At 38.7% G+C, this 18,278-nt stretch overlaps 2 protein-coding genes and 1 pseudogene across 3 annotated transcripts; 1 reads left to right on the top strand and 2 right to left on the bottom strand.

Annotated features, from left to right (window-relative positions):
* LOC18786535 (molybdate-anion transporter) lies at window positions 516-4,717 on the top strand. The gene is made up of 8 exons (XM_007217922.2): window positions 516-721; window positions 1,329-1,473; window positions 1,562-1,730; window positions 2,118-2,388; window positions 2,931-3,196; window positions 3,275-3,490; window positions 3,865-3,967; window positions 4,243-4,717. Exons 1-8 carry the CDS (start codon window positions 571-573, stop codon window positions 4,302-4,304), a joined length of 1,383 nt encoding a protein of 460 aa, XP_007217984.1. The 5' UTR covers window positions 516-570; the 3' UTR covers window positions 4,305-4,717.
* Window positions 6,046-7,350, bottom strand: LOC18787108 (annotated as a pseudogene).
* Window positions 7,373-17,566, bottom strand: LOC18785852 (MAG2-interacting protein 2). 2 transcript variants are annotated; one of them, XM_020556311.1, is made up of 12 exons: window positions 17,072-17,566; window positions 16,909-16,957; window positions 16,588-16,761; window positions 16,069-16,270; window positions 15,731-15,924; window positions 14,274-15,267; window positions 12,899-13,878; window positions 12,721-12,809; window positions 12,083-12,442; window positions 10,716-11,949; window positions 10,273-10,538; window positions 7,373-10,177 (listed from the first exon to the last, which is right to left on the bottom strand). In XM_020556311.1, exons 1-12 carry the CDS (start codon window positions 17,153-17,155, stop codon window positions 7,565-7,567), a joined length of 7,239 nt encoding a protein of 2,412 aa, XP_020411900.1. In that variant the 5' UTR covers window positions 17,156-17,566; the 3' UTR covers window positions 7,373-7,564. The 2 variants fall into 2 exon arrangements, with proteins under 2 accessions (XP_020411900.1, XP_020411899.1); XM_020556310.1 differs by having other exon boundaries at window positions 10,710-11,949; window positions 17,072-17,565.

Below are 18,278 nucleotides of genomic sequence, written 5' to 3'. Positions count from 1 at the left end.
TACGCAACCGTTTAATTTTGTTTTGGGTGCTGCTGCTGCTGCTGTTTTTGTTTATATTTCAATAACTCACTTCACTTCCATCCCACTACACTGCTATGTCCCCACCTTAAAAGAACCACCGACACCAACGAATACTCCATCACGCAACTAGATGTCGCCGCGTGTCACATCGGTGCAATTTGGACCTTATAAATTACATACCGCGTCCTCCAAGTTTCTCTCTTCTGCAGTCTTACCCTTGGGATTATCCTACACTCGCACTCTTGCCCGCTACAACTTCAGAGTCAACACACTTTTACATCACAAAAGTCAAAGTACAACCGTACGATGCAGGGTTCATAAATTGTAGAAACACAAGTCGATATACACAGGATTGAAGCCCCAACTTCTCCTTCTACTTGTTCTCATTCTGTTTATATATATCCTGACCCCCAAAAAAAAAAAAAACAATTCTGTTTATATATAATACAATCCGTCTCTCTTCACGTACCTTTAATTATCACTCCCTCTACCTCTCCCTCTCCCTCTTCCTCCCTCTCTCTCCTTCTCTTTAGAGTGCAGTGAGTAACAATGGAGGTCTTCTACTACATGGTGTTTGGGATATTGGGGGTGGTGGTGGCAGCGACGGAGCTCAGCAAGAGCAACAAAGACCGAATCCATACGTCGTCAACTTTTAATAGCTTCAAGAACAATTACCTTTTCGTTTACTCTCTCATGATGGGTAAACCCGCTAGATCTCACCTGAATATCATCTCTCTCAATGTGAATATGTTTATATACGTATCTGTGCAAATGTCTGTCTCTGGATTTGCTGAATTTTGATCCGATCTGATGGTGTTAGTAAGTTTTCTTAGAGTTCTTAGAGTTCCCAAGTGGAATCTAAAGTAACCATTTGTGAGATCTGTGTATTCAGTCTGTTTTCTGATAGTTTTGATTGATTTGTACATGTTTTAGATAAGAATTTTGGACTTTCTTTATTGCTTTTCTCAAAGAAAAATGATGGTGGCGTTGCTTTCATTTTAGCTATTTTCTTTTTGAATTGGTGAGTGGGAAGTTGGATCTGGGCTGCATATGGTTGTAATGGCTTCACATATTGAGACATTAGTCTATCTATTGCGGCAGCTGAATTCTTGTTACTTAATAAATGAAATATTTGTTGTCACAGTCAGTAGATGATATGTGCATCATATCTTGATTGCGTTTAGTACTTAAAAAAAATTACATAACTTTTTCAATTTGAGTGAATTTTGCCAATTATGTTCGAACTTCTCTAATTGAATGAAACTATGGTCTAAATTACTGACAAATTAATGTTTATGTGCCAATAGCCGGGGACTGGTTGCAGGGTCCTTATGTCTACTACCTGTACAGTACATATGGATATGGAAAAGGCGACATTGGACAGCTATTCATTGCCGGTTTTGGCTCCTCCATGTTGTTTGGAACAATTGTTGGATCTCTGGCAGACAAACAGTGAGTTTTCCACTCTGATCTCTGTTTAATGGTTTCATGCTTGTTAGATATTAATAGCATTTGTTAGCTGATGATGTCTGTAATTTAGGGGCCGAAAGAGGGCATGCGTGACTTATTGTATAACTTACATACTGAGTTGCATCACCAAGCATTCTCCTCAATACAAGATTTTGATGTTGGGTCGTATTTTGGGAGGTATTGCCACATCACTTCTATTTTCAGCATTTGAATCATGGCTTGTTGCAGAACACAACAAGGTAAGGGGTCATTGCTTTGCCCACTCGTTATTTTTTTGAATATTTCACTCACATATTCACCTTAGATGTATAGTTTCAGTGAATATGGTCTCTTTGTATTTAAAGGGTACTATTAGCATGCAGGTTAGTTTAAATAGAAAAGACTTGCTTGCTTGGGGTGCAAATTTTGTTGTCGTTGTATTCTATTTGGATGTCGTTTTTGTTTTTGTTTTTGTTTTTTTCCCACATAGGCAATGAGTTTGATAACGATGTAAGAGCTAGTCAGTCATTTGACTAAGCATTTTTCCCTTGGTTGGGGTGTGGACTGTGTAAAATTGTTTTGTTCTTGGAATGTTACCCCCCTTGTATCAGTAAATCATATATGTGATGTTCCTCTTGACTGTGCAGAGAGGCTTTGAACAACAGTGGTTGTCAATAACATTCTCAAAGGCAATATTTCTTGGCAATGGTGTTGTTGCTATCTTGGCTGGGTTGCTTGGGAATACGCTTGTTGATGCACTGGCTCTCGGGCCTGTGGCACCCTTCGACGCTGCTTCGTGCTTTCTCACAATCGGAATGTTTGTAATTCTATTCTCATGGACAGAGAATTATGGAGATCCTTCAGAGAACAAGGATTTGCTTACCCAATTCCGGGGTGCTGCTGTGGCCATTGCTTCTGGTAGAGTCTTAACTATATACTTCAAGATATTATTTTTGGATGATAAATTGTGTATGTTTAATTTAATGGGAGACTCTGGTGATTGTTTCTACATGACACATGCTTTCGTTCTGGATTCATCTTGTTTACTAATTGTTTTCTCTTCTTTTTTCCAAACTTCCCTTAGAATAGCCATGTAGTATGTGGAAAGGGTGATAGGCTTGCACAGAGATTACCTTGTCTTTATTTTGTTCTTCAACATTCTGTTACTAAATCCTTTCTGACCCCTTCACCCCAATAAAAGGAAGTATAAATAACCACTATCCTCTAATCCATTACTGGTGATGTTTATATAGATATAGATATGACCGGCCACGAGGGACTGTAAAGCTCTGACCAGCCACGATCAGTTCATGATTGTCAATCTTTTTTCAACCTCGTAGTCTATTTTTCTGTTACCTTGAAAGAATTTTCCTTTTGTTTTGTTTTTCATTTTCTTTTTAACCTTGCTCTATAAGTTATGTGTTTCCTCCTCATTTAGTATTATATTTTGTGTGGTTCAGATGAGAAAATTGCATTACTGGGTGCGATACAGTCTCTGTTTGAAGGTTCTATGTATACCTTTGTTTTCCTCTGGACCCCTGCTTTGAGCCCAAATGACGAGGATATTCCACATGGCTTTATTTTTGCCACATTCATGTTGTCTTCGATGTTTGGAAGCTCCCTTGCATCTCGGTTGATGGCTCGCCAAGCACCCAGAGTAGAGAGCTATATGCAGATTGTCTTTGCCATCTCAGCTGCCTCTCTTCTGCTTCCCATTGTGACCAGCGTATGTTATGGATTCCAGTGTATTTTTTTCTTAATGACTGGTTTTGCGCTGTTCTCTAACTTTGCTAATTTTAAACAGTTCTTGGTAGCACCTTCAAAGGAGAAAGGAGGGAGCATCTCTTTTGCAGGTTGTATCCAGCTTCTTGGGTTCTGTGCCTTTGAGGCTTGTGTAGGACTATTCTGGCCATCCATTATGAAGATGAGATCCCAGTACATTCCTGAGGAGGCCAGGAGCACCATCATGAACTTCTTCCGTATTCCTCTCAACATCTTTGTCTGCATTGTGCTGTATAATGTATGTTACAATTCCTGACTTCAAAATGCATTAGACCTGGGAATGTGGGGCGAAGTAGATAAACTGACCCTTAGGTGGTTCAATCTTGTTTTGTGCTGATATAACCTTAAGTAAAGTTGAAACCAGTTAAACTCAAATTTCAAAACCAGTTTGTCAGAGTACCTTAGAAATAAGATGTTATGAAAGCATGCTCAGTTAAGACCCAGTCAATACCATTAGCAAGTCTTTGTGCATATTGTTGACTATGGAGCTTGTGGACGCAGCGGAGAAATGTTCTACCCAAAAAAAGAAAAGAGAAACAAGAGAATGTGATTGTCTCTCTTTCTTTTCTACCTCTTCTGTCACTAACTAATTGGTTTTGTTTGTCTTTGAAGGTTGATGCATTTCCGATGACTGTTATGTTTGGTATGTGCTCGATTTTCCTCTTTGTAGCATGTTTCTTGCAGAGGCGCCTCATGGCAATTGCAGACAAGCCTAGTAAGTCCAATTTTCACCCCATAATCTTTGCCGCCTCTATCTGGCACTAAAAGCAAATTGTTTGTCTTATATATCCATGTAGTGAATATCATCTAAAGATCATGTCTCTCAAGTTTTAATTACTGCAATAAATATCAAAATGATACCTACATTGAATCCATGGGTCATGCAATAACCTGATCCTAGGCAAACCTCCTACATATATATTGACTTGGATCATCCAGCATCCTATTTCTTGGTGCTTATGGTTGGAAATAACTTGCTTCTGTCAACAGAGACTGAAGATTGGGTAGCAATGAAGGAAAGGGACAGCGAGGCAGAGCCATTAAACATATAAATGATTCTGAGCTGACAGACCACCAGACTTTTGAGAGGTTGAAGACAACGACCTGATTCGTTCAATATACTGGTAAAGTTCCTGTTAACTAAGAATGTATTCGATTTCAAAAAAGTGAAGGTTGCAATGTATAAGGACAACAGTAGTGTGCACAGCAAAGATGGGAAGGAAGAAGGGTCGGTTGAACTTCTGTAATTGTTTTTGGTTGTCAAGTCATTACGGTAGTGAATTAGTTTTTGCAAAATTTTCGGCGAAGTAATCATCTCTTCTTGTAACGCCATTGTTATTCTTTTTATAGCATCCATAGCCTATGTGTTTCTTCATTACAATTTAAGTGAAACTGTACCTACGATTAGCAAATGCAATTTTGTTTTATGATCTTTATACAAATTGGTCCCTGTAGATTCGATTCAGTGCTCGAATGCTTTTAAATTTTATGTTATAACCTATTTCTTGGGGAGGGCACTTAAAAATTGGTTCTTGCATTCCTAGAGATCAAGATATCGCAATTGGTCCATATACGTTTACGTCTGCATTTACCCAATTAATATAAGCAAAAAAATTTAATTGAATTCAGCTGATCACGAAACGATGCTGTATATACTATTTTGAGTCGGTTGAAGATACATTTAAAAGGTATAGCCGCGCGGCTATACCTTTTTTTTGGTTTTCAGTTTCATGCTTCTTAATAGTCCTGAAACATACCATAGCTACATAACATAAAGTTCCCACGGGTAATAAAACTAACAATAAAAGTCATAAAATTTCACCTTTGTCTCCACTTTCTATGAGAGTCCTCCACAGATGTAGTCACTGCAAGGCAGAATGGGATTGTTTCTTCGATTTAGCTTCTGACACACAGGACTCCTGATTTTGTTTGGAATTTGAGCTCCTTTCACAGAATCCTCATTATCAATGTCAACGTCTCCAAAGCTGAGATTTTCAGTCTGTATCAACCAGTTAAGGCAATGAATCAAGGTATAGCCAATTGAGATGGAAGGTTGATGTAATGAATGTATGGTAAACCCAAGTTCAAATTACAAAATAGCTGGTGGGTACATACAAAAGTAAAATTTTAATGTCGGAATTCACTAAATTAAGACAAATATTAGGATATTCCCCACTAGCATGCTTGCCCGGATGATGAATCAAGTCTCCCAATGTTTTCATCTTCTCCTTCACTTAAGTAAGTATCGCTTCCAAAAGAATCATCTCCAGAAGAAGCATTTCCAAAACTGTACCAACTAAAATGTTAGAGATAAATGGAAAGGTAAGCATGATACATCATCTACAATTAATCGGTGACAAAACGAGAGTTTACTGAAGCATGTGTGGACACATCACAGAAAAGTGTGCCTTCTGGATGATCAACAAGCACTCTCGTTTCTTTTATTATTCTTCGACAAAAAGAAAATATATCAAAATTGTTAATAATCTATTGATAATCTAACTAAAGGTACCACACATATCATAGAAATAATCGTCTAATAGTTCACATATTTAATATCCGTAGAGGCTACACGACATTCCCACACAACAACTCATCTGCTGAAAAGCTATGAGTGCATTCACGTCTTCAATAAGTGACGTCAGAATGGACATTGGGCATCGGTGCCCTTTGTAACTATTTGCAATATGTTTCATCCATTTTTTTCCCTTTTTCTTTTGGATGATAAAAACTAATTACTTATAGGTATATCAGACAGGTCTGAAAAAGGCAAATATGGTAATGCAGCACAAATGTAAAAAACATCTTTTGTTTCCAATGTTATCATTCAGAGATGGCCTCAGCACGTATAATGTACATGTGGGTGTGTGTGTGTGTTTGTATGTTCTTGTACAAATCTGTACACGTATATATGTATCTGCTTTGCATATTTAGTATGCGTGTACTTAATTCCTGCAGCTTCTGATCTCTTATGACAGTATCTAGTGAGTGCAATAAAATGTTTAGGCCGGTACTAGAACCGTTTTCCGGCAGTTCTTGCTGAAAGTCGAACAGGTGTTGCTCTCATCAAATCTTTGTTTCCATCATCTGATACATTATCTTCAACCTTAACATTTGGGGAACGTTCTGCACCACCTTTAAAGTCATATTCTGTGTGTTGTCCCTGAAACCAACAAATTCCTGAGAGTGGATCACCAAAAAATGTTATGTACATTCTATCAACACGACAGACCTATATGAACAGAAACTAACCTCAGTAAGTTCCTTAGGGAAATCAAGTTGGGCTTCTTCACGGTTCTCAGCTTGTGTCCCAATCCACCAAGCATCGGAAAATACGATCTGGGACATGAAAAGCTAATGCTGAAATATATGCGTAAAAAATAGCGTTACCACACTCTGTAAGAAGAACAAGAAGATGATTCTAGGTGGAAGTTGTATGAAACAATAGCTCTGAAAATTATGTACACAAAGTATAGAAGGGCACGCAAAGAGAGAAGAGTAGGTTAAATTTTTCTCAGAAACCAAAAACAAGCAAAATAAAATTAGAAAAGGAGCAAGGATGAAAGTAGTAGACCAGAGGGAAATCGAGGTATAAGACGGAGTTCTTGGTGCCCAAATCCTTGAGCTCACCGATCTTACCGCCTCCGATGGGGGCAAAGAGGCCAGGGAAGGAGAAGAGGAACCTGTTCTTTCGCTCAGATTTCTTGAGAATGTCTTCGCCATGGTGCGTAACAACAGTGTTTGAGCGGGTGAGAGGCGCGTGGACTTAGCCGGGACCTCTGAGAGTAGGTTGTTGGAGAAGGCGTTGGGTTTGGATCCTCTTCGTCATTGCGCTTCTTCTTCGATGACGAGTTTCGGCCCACCATACTATTTGACAGTATAGCCGCGCGGCTATACTCTTTAACAAATTTGGACAGTGGCCCCTCTCGGCAATACATTTTAAATATTGCAATATCAATAGTATAGCCGCGCGGCTATACTAATTCAATTAGTTGCGTTTAAATGGGAATATTTGAACACTGGAGCCGCGGGGATATACCTTTCCCCCCAATTGAAACAGATCCATATATTTCGTATCACTACGCCTCGTTGGATCATATGTATTACGGAAGAAATGATAGCCAGAAGGATCACTACGCCTCAGTGGATAATATGTATTCCTTTAGTAAAACAATAAACATGGCGTCTAGTTTACACTCTTTGTTTAAATATATACATTTCGAATCACTACCTAACAAAAAAATACACAACTCGCCACTCCGAGTGCAAAGACAACTATTTTGATTGGGAAGAAAAAGCTCATCATGCCTTCTCATCTAGCATTGGTTGAAAGCAACGATAATGCACCCTGGATCAGATTTTCCAACTTGCCTCTCAAACTAGAAACAACATTTTTCAAGGTTTCTTGCGAACGCGTCTCATCAAGGGGGTCATGTAGTCCATGGAGCTGCACCTCTAAAAACCGACCAAGACTTGCCTCTGCAACATTAACAAGACCAAGTGACGCATTTGTGTGCATAAATTTTGTAACAATGAGTCCTGCCAGAAGTTGCTGATCTGCCTTCACAAGCTCTGAAATAAAACAGGGGAAGAGCATTCTTCTAAAAACCAACAACCAACTCTCATTTTCTTCTTTGCATCCACCCTTTCCTTTCTGAACAAGCCTCTCATTTTGTAACCGAGCTGCTTGAAACTTGTGGGATAAGTTGCCGACCAAATAGCAGATACAAGATAAAGTGTTACCATAGGAAGAATTGGAGATGATAGTGGGCAAAACCCCAGAGAATAATACTAGCATTAATAACTCATGGTCCCCACCAATCGAGTCGGAGATGCCTCCTTGCTTCAACTTGTCTTCAACAGCGGCCAAACACTGCAACTGTAGCGTTTCAAAAGGCAGTAGTAGCACCAGCTTTAAAGCCGTGAAGCAATCTCTTTCGAGAACAATCTGGCTCAAGCTCCTCGCACCATCTTCATCAAGCAATATCCCATTAGATTTCAGCAAGGACTGATCAATCAGTCTTAGAACATCTTTAAACTGGGAGAGCATTACAAGTTTTTTGAAAATCTCCAACCAACATGCGTGCAAAGGGTGAATGGAAAAGGAACTCTCCTTTTCTTTAACAGGAGGTTCTAATTCCTGGAAACTCTCCCATCCTTCATCCCAGTTTTCATTCCAGTCATTTCCAGCATCAGAAGCTTCTACAGAGGGTTTCTTATCTTCCCTCACCAAGAAAAATCCTTCCCACTCTCCTAACATGGCGAGCAAAGAACCAACATGGGAATATGATTGAGCAACATCACACAGCTTTAGGAAGCAAGAAACAGCTTTCTCTAGATTCGAGAGATCATCGGAAGTAATTTCCAAGGTGGGTGATATGGTTGCCACAAGCTGTGATGATTTGAGGGCAACTAATGTACTTGTAAACCTGTTAGGTGTATCATTATGATCAACCAACCCCTGATCAGTAGTTTCACTTTTGTTACTCATAAAATGCACCTCGTCCCATCCTTCCCATGGCATAACACTAGATTGTATACTAGCAGACAAACCTTTGGTACTTTTACCAGTGAGGAATTGCATAAGCTCTAAAGTACAAACTCTAACTGACCCTGGTAGCTGCAGGTTATCTGAGAACTTAGCCATTCTTTCCCAAACTAAATGCCTGACCTTATCCAAATACTCTAAATCACCTTCTAATTTACTCAAAGATGATAAAAGCTTATACAAGTTCTCATAGTCCTGCCACTCACGGACAACCACATCCTTTAAAATGTGTTCCAAAATATTTAAGTAGAGAAGGGGAAGTTCCTGGACTTCAGTGTCACCTGCCAAAGTGGAACCAGTGGGACCCCCTACTGCTTGAGAAAATACTTCAGCCACAGCTCCAAACCCACAACCAGAAAAAATCATCGATCTACAGAACATATATGGTTCAGAAGCAGAGTCGCCAATTAAACCATGACTGACAAAGCTGACAATTGTACCCCAGCCCTGACTTGGCGAGACAGTGTCTTCTATTACCAGCCTCATGAAAATCTTTAGACAACACGCTAAGCAATCCAGATTCAGCCTGCAATTTTCTTTGGCTTCCTCATGAGATGCAATGTCCTTCATCTCATCAATCATTCTTATCCAAAAGTTCAAGAGAATTATAAGACATTCTTGCCAAGCTGAGTTATCTGGTAGAGTCCCATAAGAACCCAAAAGAGGAACAATTATGGTGAAATACCGCTTCATAATGTTCAAAGAATCTACATGCGCCAAGAGTATAATATACTTTCTGCAATATTCATAGCTCTGCTCAAGTTGACAAATGAAGCATTGAAGGTCCTCAGTGCTTTTGATGATCGAATCAGTTCCGGCTTTAGCCTCCAAAGGTGTCAACAAACTCAAAACATGATGCTTGTAGACATCTTGCCATGTTATGAGACCCTTCGACAATGGGTCAGAATATATACTGGCAAGGCTCTCTACCATCGTTGCCAAGGCTTCCAAGCTACTTTCATATATGTGCATGTAGACTTCATGGCTTAAGCACTTTAAGTTTAAACCACCTAAGCCAGCAATATTTTTGAAGTTTAGGTTCGCAAGAAACGAAACTCTCTTGCACTCTTGCTCCATTAACTTGTAAAAACGAGATAATCCAAAACCAGATAGATGCTCTTGATCAGGGTGTATAATTGGTAATTCTTTTCTGCTTTCTTCCAGTTGCAAGTAGCAGTCAGAGAACAGACCAAACATGTAAGCAAGACGCAACTTGTTGCATCCATCAATTGCAGGGTATACATCAGAGGAGACAGCTTTGATGGTTTCTACAGCATAGCCAACTATTTCTCCTTTAAATTCTGAAATTTCGTAAGTAATATCATCATTGGACCAAACCTCAGAAACAAGGACAGAACTCAGATAACGTAGAAAGACCTGCAAGGAAACAGTAGAACACTATCACCCAATGGGCAAAAAATTTATCTTCTATATTGAAGTTTTCAGAGATATATGCCTACGAAGCTGCCTACCTCTGCACGGTTCAAGCCATTATCATCAGCTAATTTTAAAACGTCCTTCAAAATGTGCTTCTTCTCTAACTTTACTGAATCAATCAGGGGAAAAACAACACTTCCAATGTAATTAAAGTCCCGAGACAAAAAGCGTGCAGTGTCAACGCCAGGGATTATTTTCTCTAATGCTCTACAGCGATCTGCAACGCGCTTTTGGTCTTCTAATTTCAGTTTCCATTCTCTCCAAAAGGTAGACTGTACCTTGTCAAATTTGTTTATTTCATCTGAAAGCAATAAAATAACATAAGAAAACCATTAAGTAACACCATATCATGGAAAAGGTGTTGAACAAAAAGGTGAAAGACATGATAAAAAGTATATTTGGCATATATATGGTAATTAATAGAGCTGTAAAATGATAGCATTGCAGATTGCAAATAAGTATAGAAAAACACCAGTACTAGGTGGTGTGTGCTTTTCTTTAAACTTCCTCAGTAGCAGCTCCCTCCTTTCCATAGGACCTTCACACTCAATTGCTGAACTATATAACAAGCTATAAGTCATCCCCACATTCATGATGCTAGAAATTTCTTGGTAATCCTTCCTTGTTCTAAGCTGCTCTTCAATGACTTCAACCCCATTAAAGGCATCCCCCAGATTCAAGAGAAAGGAGCAACCCACTATGTCTTCCTCTTCGGTAACAGGTGGTTCAATAATTGATTTTGCCAAAGACGCAACCGCATGGTCTGTAGGAGCAAAACCATTTCTTGCCAACCAGGACAGAATGGTCACTAAAGCTTGTGTTCTTACACTCACATATTGCTTTCCAGGAATCAAGTTACCAATCGATTTCTTACTGTGTTCTGTATTCCTACTTAGTTGAAGCAACCATGGAAGTTGTAGGGCAGCAAAAGACAAAAGTTTTCCATTTTCTGTCAAAACAGATTCCCAACTGGTTCCATTCACAACAGGCAAATTTTTAGCAACAACAGAAAGTAAATTTTTAATGTTACTAAGATGAACTTCTTGATCGTCACAACTAGCTCCTTCAACCATTTCCAAGCAACCTTTTAGGTTGATTATATCTTGAATACCATGGACTGGGCCTGTAATAACCGAGGAGCCTTGAATTGAAAAATCTGGACATTCAGTCCCTGTCAACATCATTAATGTCTCACATTGACCTTGCAAATCTAAATCTTTCCATGCATGGAGCAACTCACTAACGGATTCCTCATCACAATTGCTCAAAGCAAAACCCAATAACTGCTTTCGAGAATTTATATCCATGTTTTCAAGGGCAGGACCCCTTGCTATTGCAGCACATAAGTCCCAAATGTGACCATGCCCTTTCTTAGCCAAAACAAGACACAGATCAAGGGCCAATTGGAGATCACCAGCAACTGCAGCTTCTCTGGCAATCGCTTCCTGAACAGAAGATATGTTGTCTGGAGAACTCAATCCAAGAAGTTTAGCAATCTCAATGAGTTCATCAACATGTAAATATGCACCATTTTGGCATGTGATTGCCGTTTTAATAATCTCCATCGGATCTTTTATTTGCCTGAATTGCATGGGTAAGAGAGTCACTCCAAGTCTGGGAAGTCTAACAGTAAGTGCATCAATAATATCAGACTCCACTTTGACATTTCTGCTGCTTGGAAATAAATTGAGGCATTCCTTAGCCTTCCAGATCTGGAAAGTTGTGCAATGATTTAATTAACACAGATAGCAAGTATTAATGTGCTACGGCATTGAACGCTTAAATGTATCATTTAATGCTCGAATATCATAAATAATCAGAAAACATAAGCATATTCATACTTACTTCAGTACAAGTAAGACTCGAAGCTGAGAAAAAATACTCCCTTGCAGCTTGTATGACAAGATTTTCAGCCTTCTCAGATGCCAAAGCAACTGAACTTGTACCCTTTAAATAATTCCTGGCAAGAGAAAACTTCCCAGCTTTCAGCAGCCCTCTGCAAAATTCCATCAACATATACTCCAGGTCCAGGAAAGGAAATGCCTTATCCCTAATGCATTGCATATCACGCCACATGCTTGCCCAATCAGTATCTGATCGACCAGGTTGTCGACGTATAAACTTTGACAGTATAAGGCGAAGAATTTGCTTTACACCTTTTCCATCAGCATGAGATTCTAGGAAAAAATTCAGAGGCTTTGGTACCTGAAACCACGACAATATTAATTAAATTTTAAATTTTAAAAAAAAAAAAAAAAACAGAATATAAAATTGCAGCCTGAGTCATATTCTCAGAACAGTTAGATACCAAGATTTTTGGATCTGCTCTCTTAATTATTTACGATGTCATTTATTCTTACTCTGTTAAACACACAATCTAGTGTGCCTGCCCTCTGTGCAATTTTTTTTTCTTTTGTTGGGTAAAAGGTAGTAGTATAATACCATAATTGGAACAAGCTTCCCTCTCATGGAAGAATACAAACCTGATAAAATGCCAGGAGCCTCCCTACTTCAATGTGGCCTTCTGCCAATTTCAATCTTCTCTCAAGATCATCAACAATTATTTCACCATCTGTTCAGTCAGCAAGAAAAAAGGTACTCATCAGAAAATAAAATTTTCATTAACTATCACACAAACCAGACTTCTAAATAAGCAATTACCTTGAATATGTGGAAGCTTTGACAATATGGTTGCCATAGTACTCCACCTATCAGTAGAAGTGCACAAATAAATGCACTGCAGGGCACAGTCTATGACTTCAACCTCATCCTTAAATAGGCTATTACTTTGGAAATCACAGCACCCTTCCTCTATTACAAGCAAGCAGATGTCCAATTTGTTCTCGGAAGCAGTTTCCTTTAGCCATCTAACCAGAAATGACTCGACCTTGTTATGCTCTGGGGTAAGATGATTATCTGCAACCTGATCCTGTGAAACTGAGACTGTATAATGAAACCTATTTTGCATAAATGGAACTGCCATATTACGCAATCTTCCAATCATATTTTCTTCTTTAACTCCTTTAAGCATCATCCCAAATTTCTCATAGTCAGATAATTGTTCCCAAATGACAAGACTCAGACTGGAATTTATTTCACCAATACTGTCATCAGAATAAATAAGTTGGTGCAAATATGAGACATCCTCATGGAATCGCTGCAACTCATATACACCTTTGCGATTAGCAAACTCAATCAAGCAAAGGCAATTATCTAGCTGTCCACTACAACTATCAATATCTCTAGCTCTCTTCTTGTACCATGTTGAAAGTTCATTAGTAGATGGCCAAACAGATCCTCGGCACTGCTTGAGTATGGGTTCAGTCTGGATTTGGATACAAATCTCATGGTCCTTGGGTGATCTGTTGATAAAATTTATCATTTTCTCACATTCAACCCAATCCTCTTCTCTCAAAATTACACTTGTTGGGGGAGACCTCCCTGGGAGAAGCTGCCCATATGTTTGTACAGGAACTGTTTCAGGGATAGCAGCTAAAATATCCAATATGAAAGGAGCCAGTGAATAAGGATGGCGCTTGAACAGGAGATTTAAAGCCCCAATTTTCCCACTTTCAGCAAGAGTAAGAGCAGCTTCATTTATAGGCATAGCTCGAAATTTTCTATATTCCTGCACAGAAAACCTGCATAAAAACTATGTCATTCAACTGTTGGTTAGTAGCAATCATCACAGGTATGGCAAAAAATCAAAGTTCCGAGCAAATCATCACTCATATTCCTATGGGGAAATCAAAAACATATTCAATCAACTCCATTTTTTCAATAATAACTAACAACACACACAGAGAGAGAGAGAGAGAGAGAGAGAGAGAGAGAGAGAGAGAGAGAGAGAGAGAGAGAGAGAGAGAGCAACTGCAAATACCAACCAAAGAAAGAAAATAAAAGTTTAATTTGATGCTGATGAGTGTCTACTTTGTAAAAGTTACTATAATCCAAAGTTGGCATATAAAGACAGAGAGGTATTCAAAAATATAACATTTTGCTAATGTAAAAATATAGCTCCTGAAGAGTAAAATACCTGCCCATATTTATCCCAAGAAACGTCTCCAACCGGTCTTTGAATTGCAATAACTGAAGTCTAGCCATGCGGAAATCCCAAATTTCCGTACATTCATCCTTTTCAGGTTCAGAAAACCCATACTGGTTGGTTAGGCGCAGCCCATATGCAAGTAAGGCCCTCACAGCATCTTCTGTAGGTCCAACTTTATCAACACATTCAGAAAGTATAAAAGGTTTATCCTTAATTTTTGATAAAAAGGTACTTATTTCATTTGCTCCTTGACTTGAATGCAACCACTGTGATTTTATGACTTCATCTTTATCCAACCCATGACAATCAGCAAAATCCAAGGCAGCCTGATATTTTTCATTTCTAATCAAAATGTTATACATTTCCAGGATGGACCTCTCAGAAAATGATACAAGGCTCCAGTTCAATGAAGAAATGTCAATTTGGTCAAGGCTGTCCACTGCAATATGCTCCATACTATGTGAATCATTAGTTTCCTTTGAGTTTGATCTCTTTTCAGATGAAATGGTCTCCAAAAGAAAAATGTTTCCTTGAAACATATTTATTCTTTCTATAATGGGCTTAGAATATACAGTTCCATTTTCCTGAACTTTCAAGCCACTAAGGATGTCAAGCATGGTAACAATGCCACTCCTTCTTGCAAAAGCAAGGATGTGGTCAGACCACCAAGTAAAATCCACAATGTCACTTAAATGTTCCCCCTCTCCACTTGACAAATTATTGGTCAGTTCTGACTCGCATCTCTCTCTGCATGTAAAATTTGAAAGTGAAAAGCAGTCTTTATCCAGCTTAAATATGTGCAAGCATCCTGTCACATCTAAAGTTGCAACAAATTTGGCTTGTGGGGAGATTAGCACCTTTGGATGTGCTAGCTTACTTTTCTGACCTTTTGGTTTGGAATAAAAACCCTCAAACTGAATGGTAACAAGCTGCTCCAGATCAATGATCCTACTTCTACCCCAAAGAGAAAGATAACAAGAACCTGGAAGATAATCATGAATTAATTAATATAACTAGTCTGGTTATTATATTACATCATTTTCCATCTTTCTAGAAATAATTTGTAACTTAATGTCAATACATTTTTTGTATCCAGGATATACTTAGATCAAAGTCCCAAAAACAACCACATAAAATTTTATTACGGTCAACGAACACAGTGGTTAACAACCAACCACAAAAGTCACCACACCAAAAAAAATCATATGCAAGTATCTGCACAATCTGATGAACCAACAAAAACATCTAGAGTTTTTCTGACATTCTTCCAACAACAAAGAAGGTCACCCGATCAGCCAGATTCATGTAAGACGTGCAGATTTGTTTAAGATTCTAATCTAAAAAATTATATCAACCACATAAAGGCCCGTATAAATGACTATCTTCATGCATAACCAATGAAAAAACTAAAATGAAGGTAGTAGGAAACATGACAGGGTTTCAACCTGAGGTTAGTGTGACAACAGCAAGCAAAGAAAGCCCTGGTTGGTAGTCAACGCATAAAACATTGTCAGGGAACTGCCCCTTTGCAGTTAATCCATTATTTGAGGTGCGTGCAGAATATATGGAGGAACTTGGATCCTGACAGATCTCAACATGCTGAAGGGAACCATCAGATGTGACCACAATAAAGCTACACCTGAAAACATCTCATACTCAAACAATGAACTAGAACCTCAAGCCACAAAATCAAGAACAGAACAACAAGAAACTACTTTTCACAAATGTTCTTTTATGCATAATTTTTGCACAGCCTATGGGCAGGAAAAAATAAAATACTTACAGACAAGATTTCTGTGCATCAGAATCATCCTGCACAATCAGGCTTATTACTGGTAGAGATACTTTTAAATGCCTCCTCGCGATCCTCGTTATCTCATCACCGTTTGCTTTGATAAAATATAGTGTATCAGTGTCATCAGCAACTCCGAGAACATCATGACTTTCTGACCAAGTCCCTGTTGTAAATGAAGCAAGGCTGCCACCTGATGCATAGAACACAAATTAGTAACTATTTTAATGTAAAACAGAGATGAGGTAACCTACAAATTTGGTTGCCAAAATAAACAAAATTCAAATTCAAATTTCTAAAGCATATATATATATATATATCTCATACAGGCAAACTTTTCATTGGCAAATACCCCACCTTTGCAGGGATAACATATAATACCGAAAATTCAATGCCCTTATAATATTGATAACTTCAAGGCTTTCAGTTTACAGCTATTAAAACGAGGCAACAACAGAAACTGATGATTCCACAAAGGTAAGGTCAACGAAATCAGCGAGTACATCTTACTTGTAAAAGTGCCACATGGCTTTGAGTAGTCATCCTCCTTCTGCAAAATTGTTATCTGATTTCCAGAAGCCACAGCCACACGTTCACCTCTTGGAGAGATAAACAATGATGCCAATTTTCTCAATTTTCTTGGCTGTTTGTATTCGTTCCATTTCTCTTTGAGTTGGTTCACACCTTCATGGATCAAGTGGAAAGACAAGTCAATCAATTAAGATTAGGCGACATGATCACCGTGTCAAACACCATAATTCATCCAAAAAACAATTTTAATCTTCTATCAGTAAGAAATAAACAATAAAAATTAGGGAAAATGAGATGAACCTTGAAGGGAAAGCAGTGAAAGAAAGCTCCCTTTACTGCCGTCATTGGCCTGAACTCCGTAAATCAATCGGAAAAGAAAACAATCAGGAAACTGATTAATTGAGCGATTATGGAAGATGAATTTGATTATGTTGAAGTTCAAGAAAACAACATAATTAAGAACCTGTTGGGGAGGGTAACTGGGAGTATAGGGCCTCGTAATGTGACGTCGTGTCTCGTAAAACACTGTGGGGGTTGGTTCATCCATGGCCAAATGTTTCAGTGTCTTTTCCACCCTCCAAGATCTCAAACCCTAGACCTCAAAAACCACACCAGCATATGATTTTCGACTCTTTAGAAAGAGAGAGTAAACGCACACCACCATTGGTTTCGTTCATGTCTTCTTTCTTTCTGTCTTTCCTCTTTCTCAAATCTTTTTTTTTTGTTTTTTCGGGGGTGAAACCGCACCCGGACTCAGAGTTTTCGGGCCTGGACTAGAATATGGGGCCGTCAAAAAGAATAATTGGCTTTAAACAGTTAGCTTTTGGCTTTGGACTTGGGGACAGAACTTGACAACTTGTGGCCGCATGGGGCCTTCAACACTGATCCTATTTTGAATGAGAGCCCAAATAGATGGACCATCCAATTGTATACACCTCATCCCTATAATAGTACTATTGTTATAAATCTAGAAGAAATTGTAGAGATAATTGAGATATAAAGAAAGTATAGAAACTGATTTCTCTTCATTGAATGTTTGTTCTCTTCTCATTTCTATCTGTGTTTACAAAGGAAGGGTGTGAACCGTTTTGTAGGCAAAGCCTCTTCCAATTGGAGGTGGGCTCTACCTTATTATTTACAACACTCCCCCTTGGAGACCACAAATGATATGGAATATGCCTCGTTAAAAACCTTGCCAGTAAAAACCCACTGGGACAAAAACTGGTCAAAGGAAAAAAGAGTACATAATCATGTGTAACATAAAATTCTGTGTATATTGACACGCGTGCGACACTGCCTCGTTAAAACCTTGCCAGGAAAAATCCAGTGGGATAAAAACCTGGACGAAGGAAAAAGAGTACAGTGTTTGAAGATCTTTATTGATAGCACGCTCCCCCTGATGCTTGGCAAAATATCTTTAAGTCATACTGTTGATCACCTTTCTGAATATCGTAGTTGACACTGCTTCTGTGAGTCAATCTTGAGCGACACTGCCTCGTTAAAACCTTACCAGGAAAAACCCAGTGGGATAAAAACCTGGATGAAGGAAAAAGAGTACAGTGTATGAAGTTCTTTATTAATACCACGCTCCCCCTAATGAATATCTCCCCCTGAAAACTTCATGACTAGCTTTTTCCAGTAAGCGACCATAGAGATTTCCAGAGTCCGCA

Source organism: Prunus persica, chromosome G2 (genome assembly GCF_000346465.2).
Source record: "Prunus persica cultivar Lovell chromosome G2, Prunus_persica_NCBIv2, whole genome shotgun sequence".
NCBI classification, from domain to species: Eukaryota; Viridiplantae; Streptophyta; class Magnoliopsida; order Rosales; family Rosaceae; genus Prunus; species Prunus persica.
The sequence above is the reverse complement of the archived record's forward strand: the minus strand, read 5'-3'. Positions and strand labels throughout refer to the sequence as shown.

What these genes read in the sequence shown, in the direction of transcription:
- LOC18786535 (XM_007217922.2), top strand. Translation starts at nt 571, where the DNA reads ATGGAGGTCTTCTACTACATGGTGTTTGGGATATTGGGGGTGGTGGTG. An exon ending in GGATCTCTGGCAGACAAACA is followed by an intron (nt 1,474 to 1,561) that starts GTGAGTTTTCCA and finishes TCTGTAATTTAG; the next exon opens with GGGCCGAAAGAGGGCATGCG. An exon ending in GGCAATTGCAGACAAGCCTA is followed by an intron (nt 3,968 to 4,242) that starts GTAAGTCCAATT and finishes TTCTGTCAACAG; the next exon opens with AGACTGAAGATTGGGTAGCA.
- LOC18785852 (XM_020556310.1), bottom strand. Translation starts at nt 17,155, where the DNA reads ATGGATGAACCAACCCCCACAGTGTTTTACGAGACACGACGTCACATT. An exon ending in AAAGCTTCCACATATTCAAG is followed by an intron (nt 12,810 to 12,898) that starts GTAATTGCTTAT and finishes CTGACTGAACAG; the next exon opens with ATGGTGAAATAATTGTTGAT. An exon ending in ATGGCTTGAACCGTGCAGAG is followed by an intron (nt 10,178 to 10,272) that starts GTAGGCAGCTTC and finishes GTTTCCTTGCAG; the next exon opens with GTCTTTCTACGTTATCTGAG.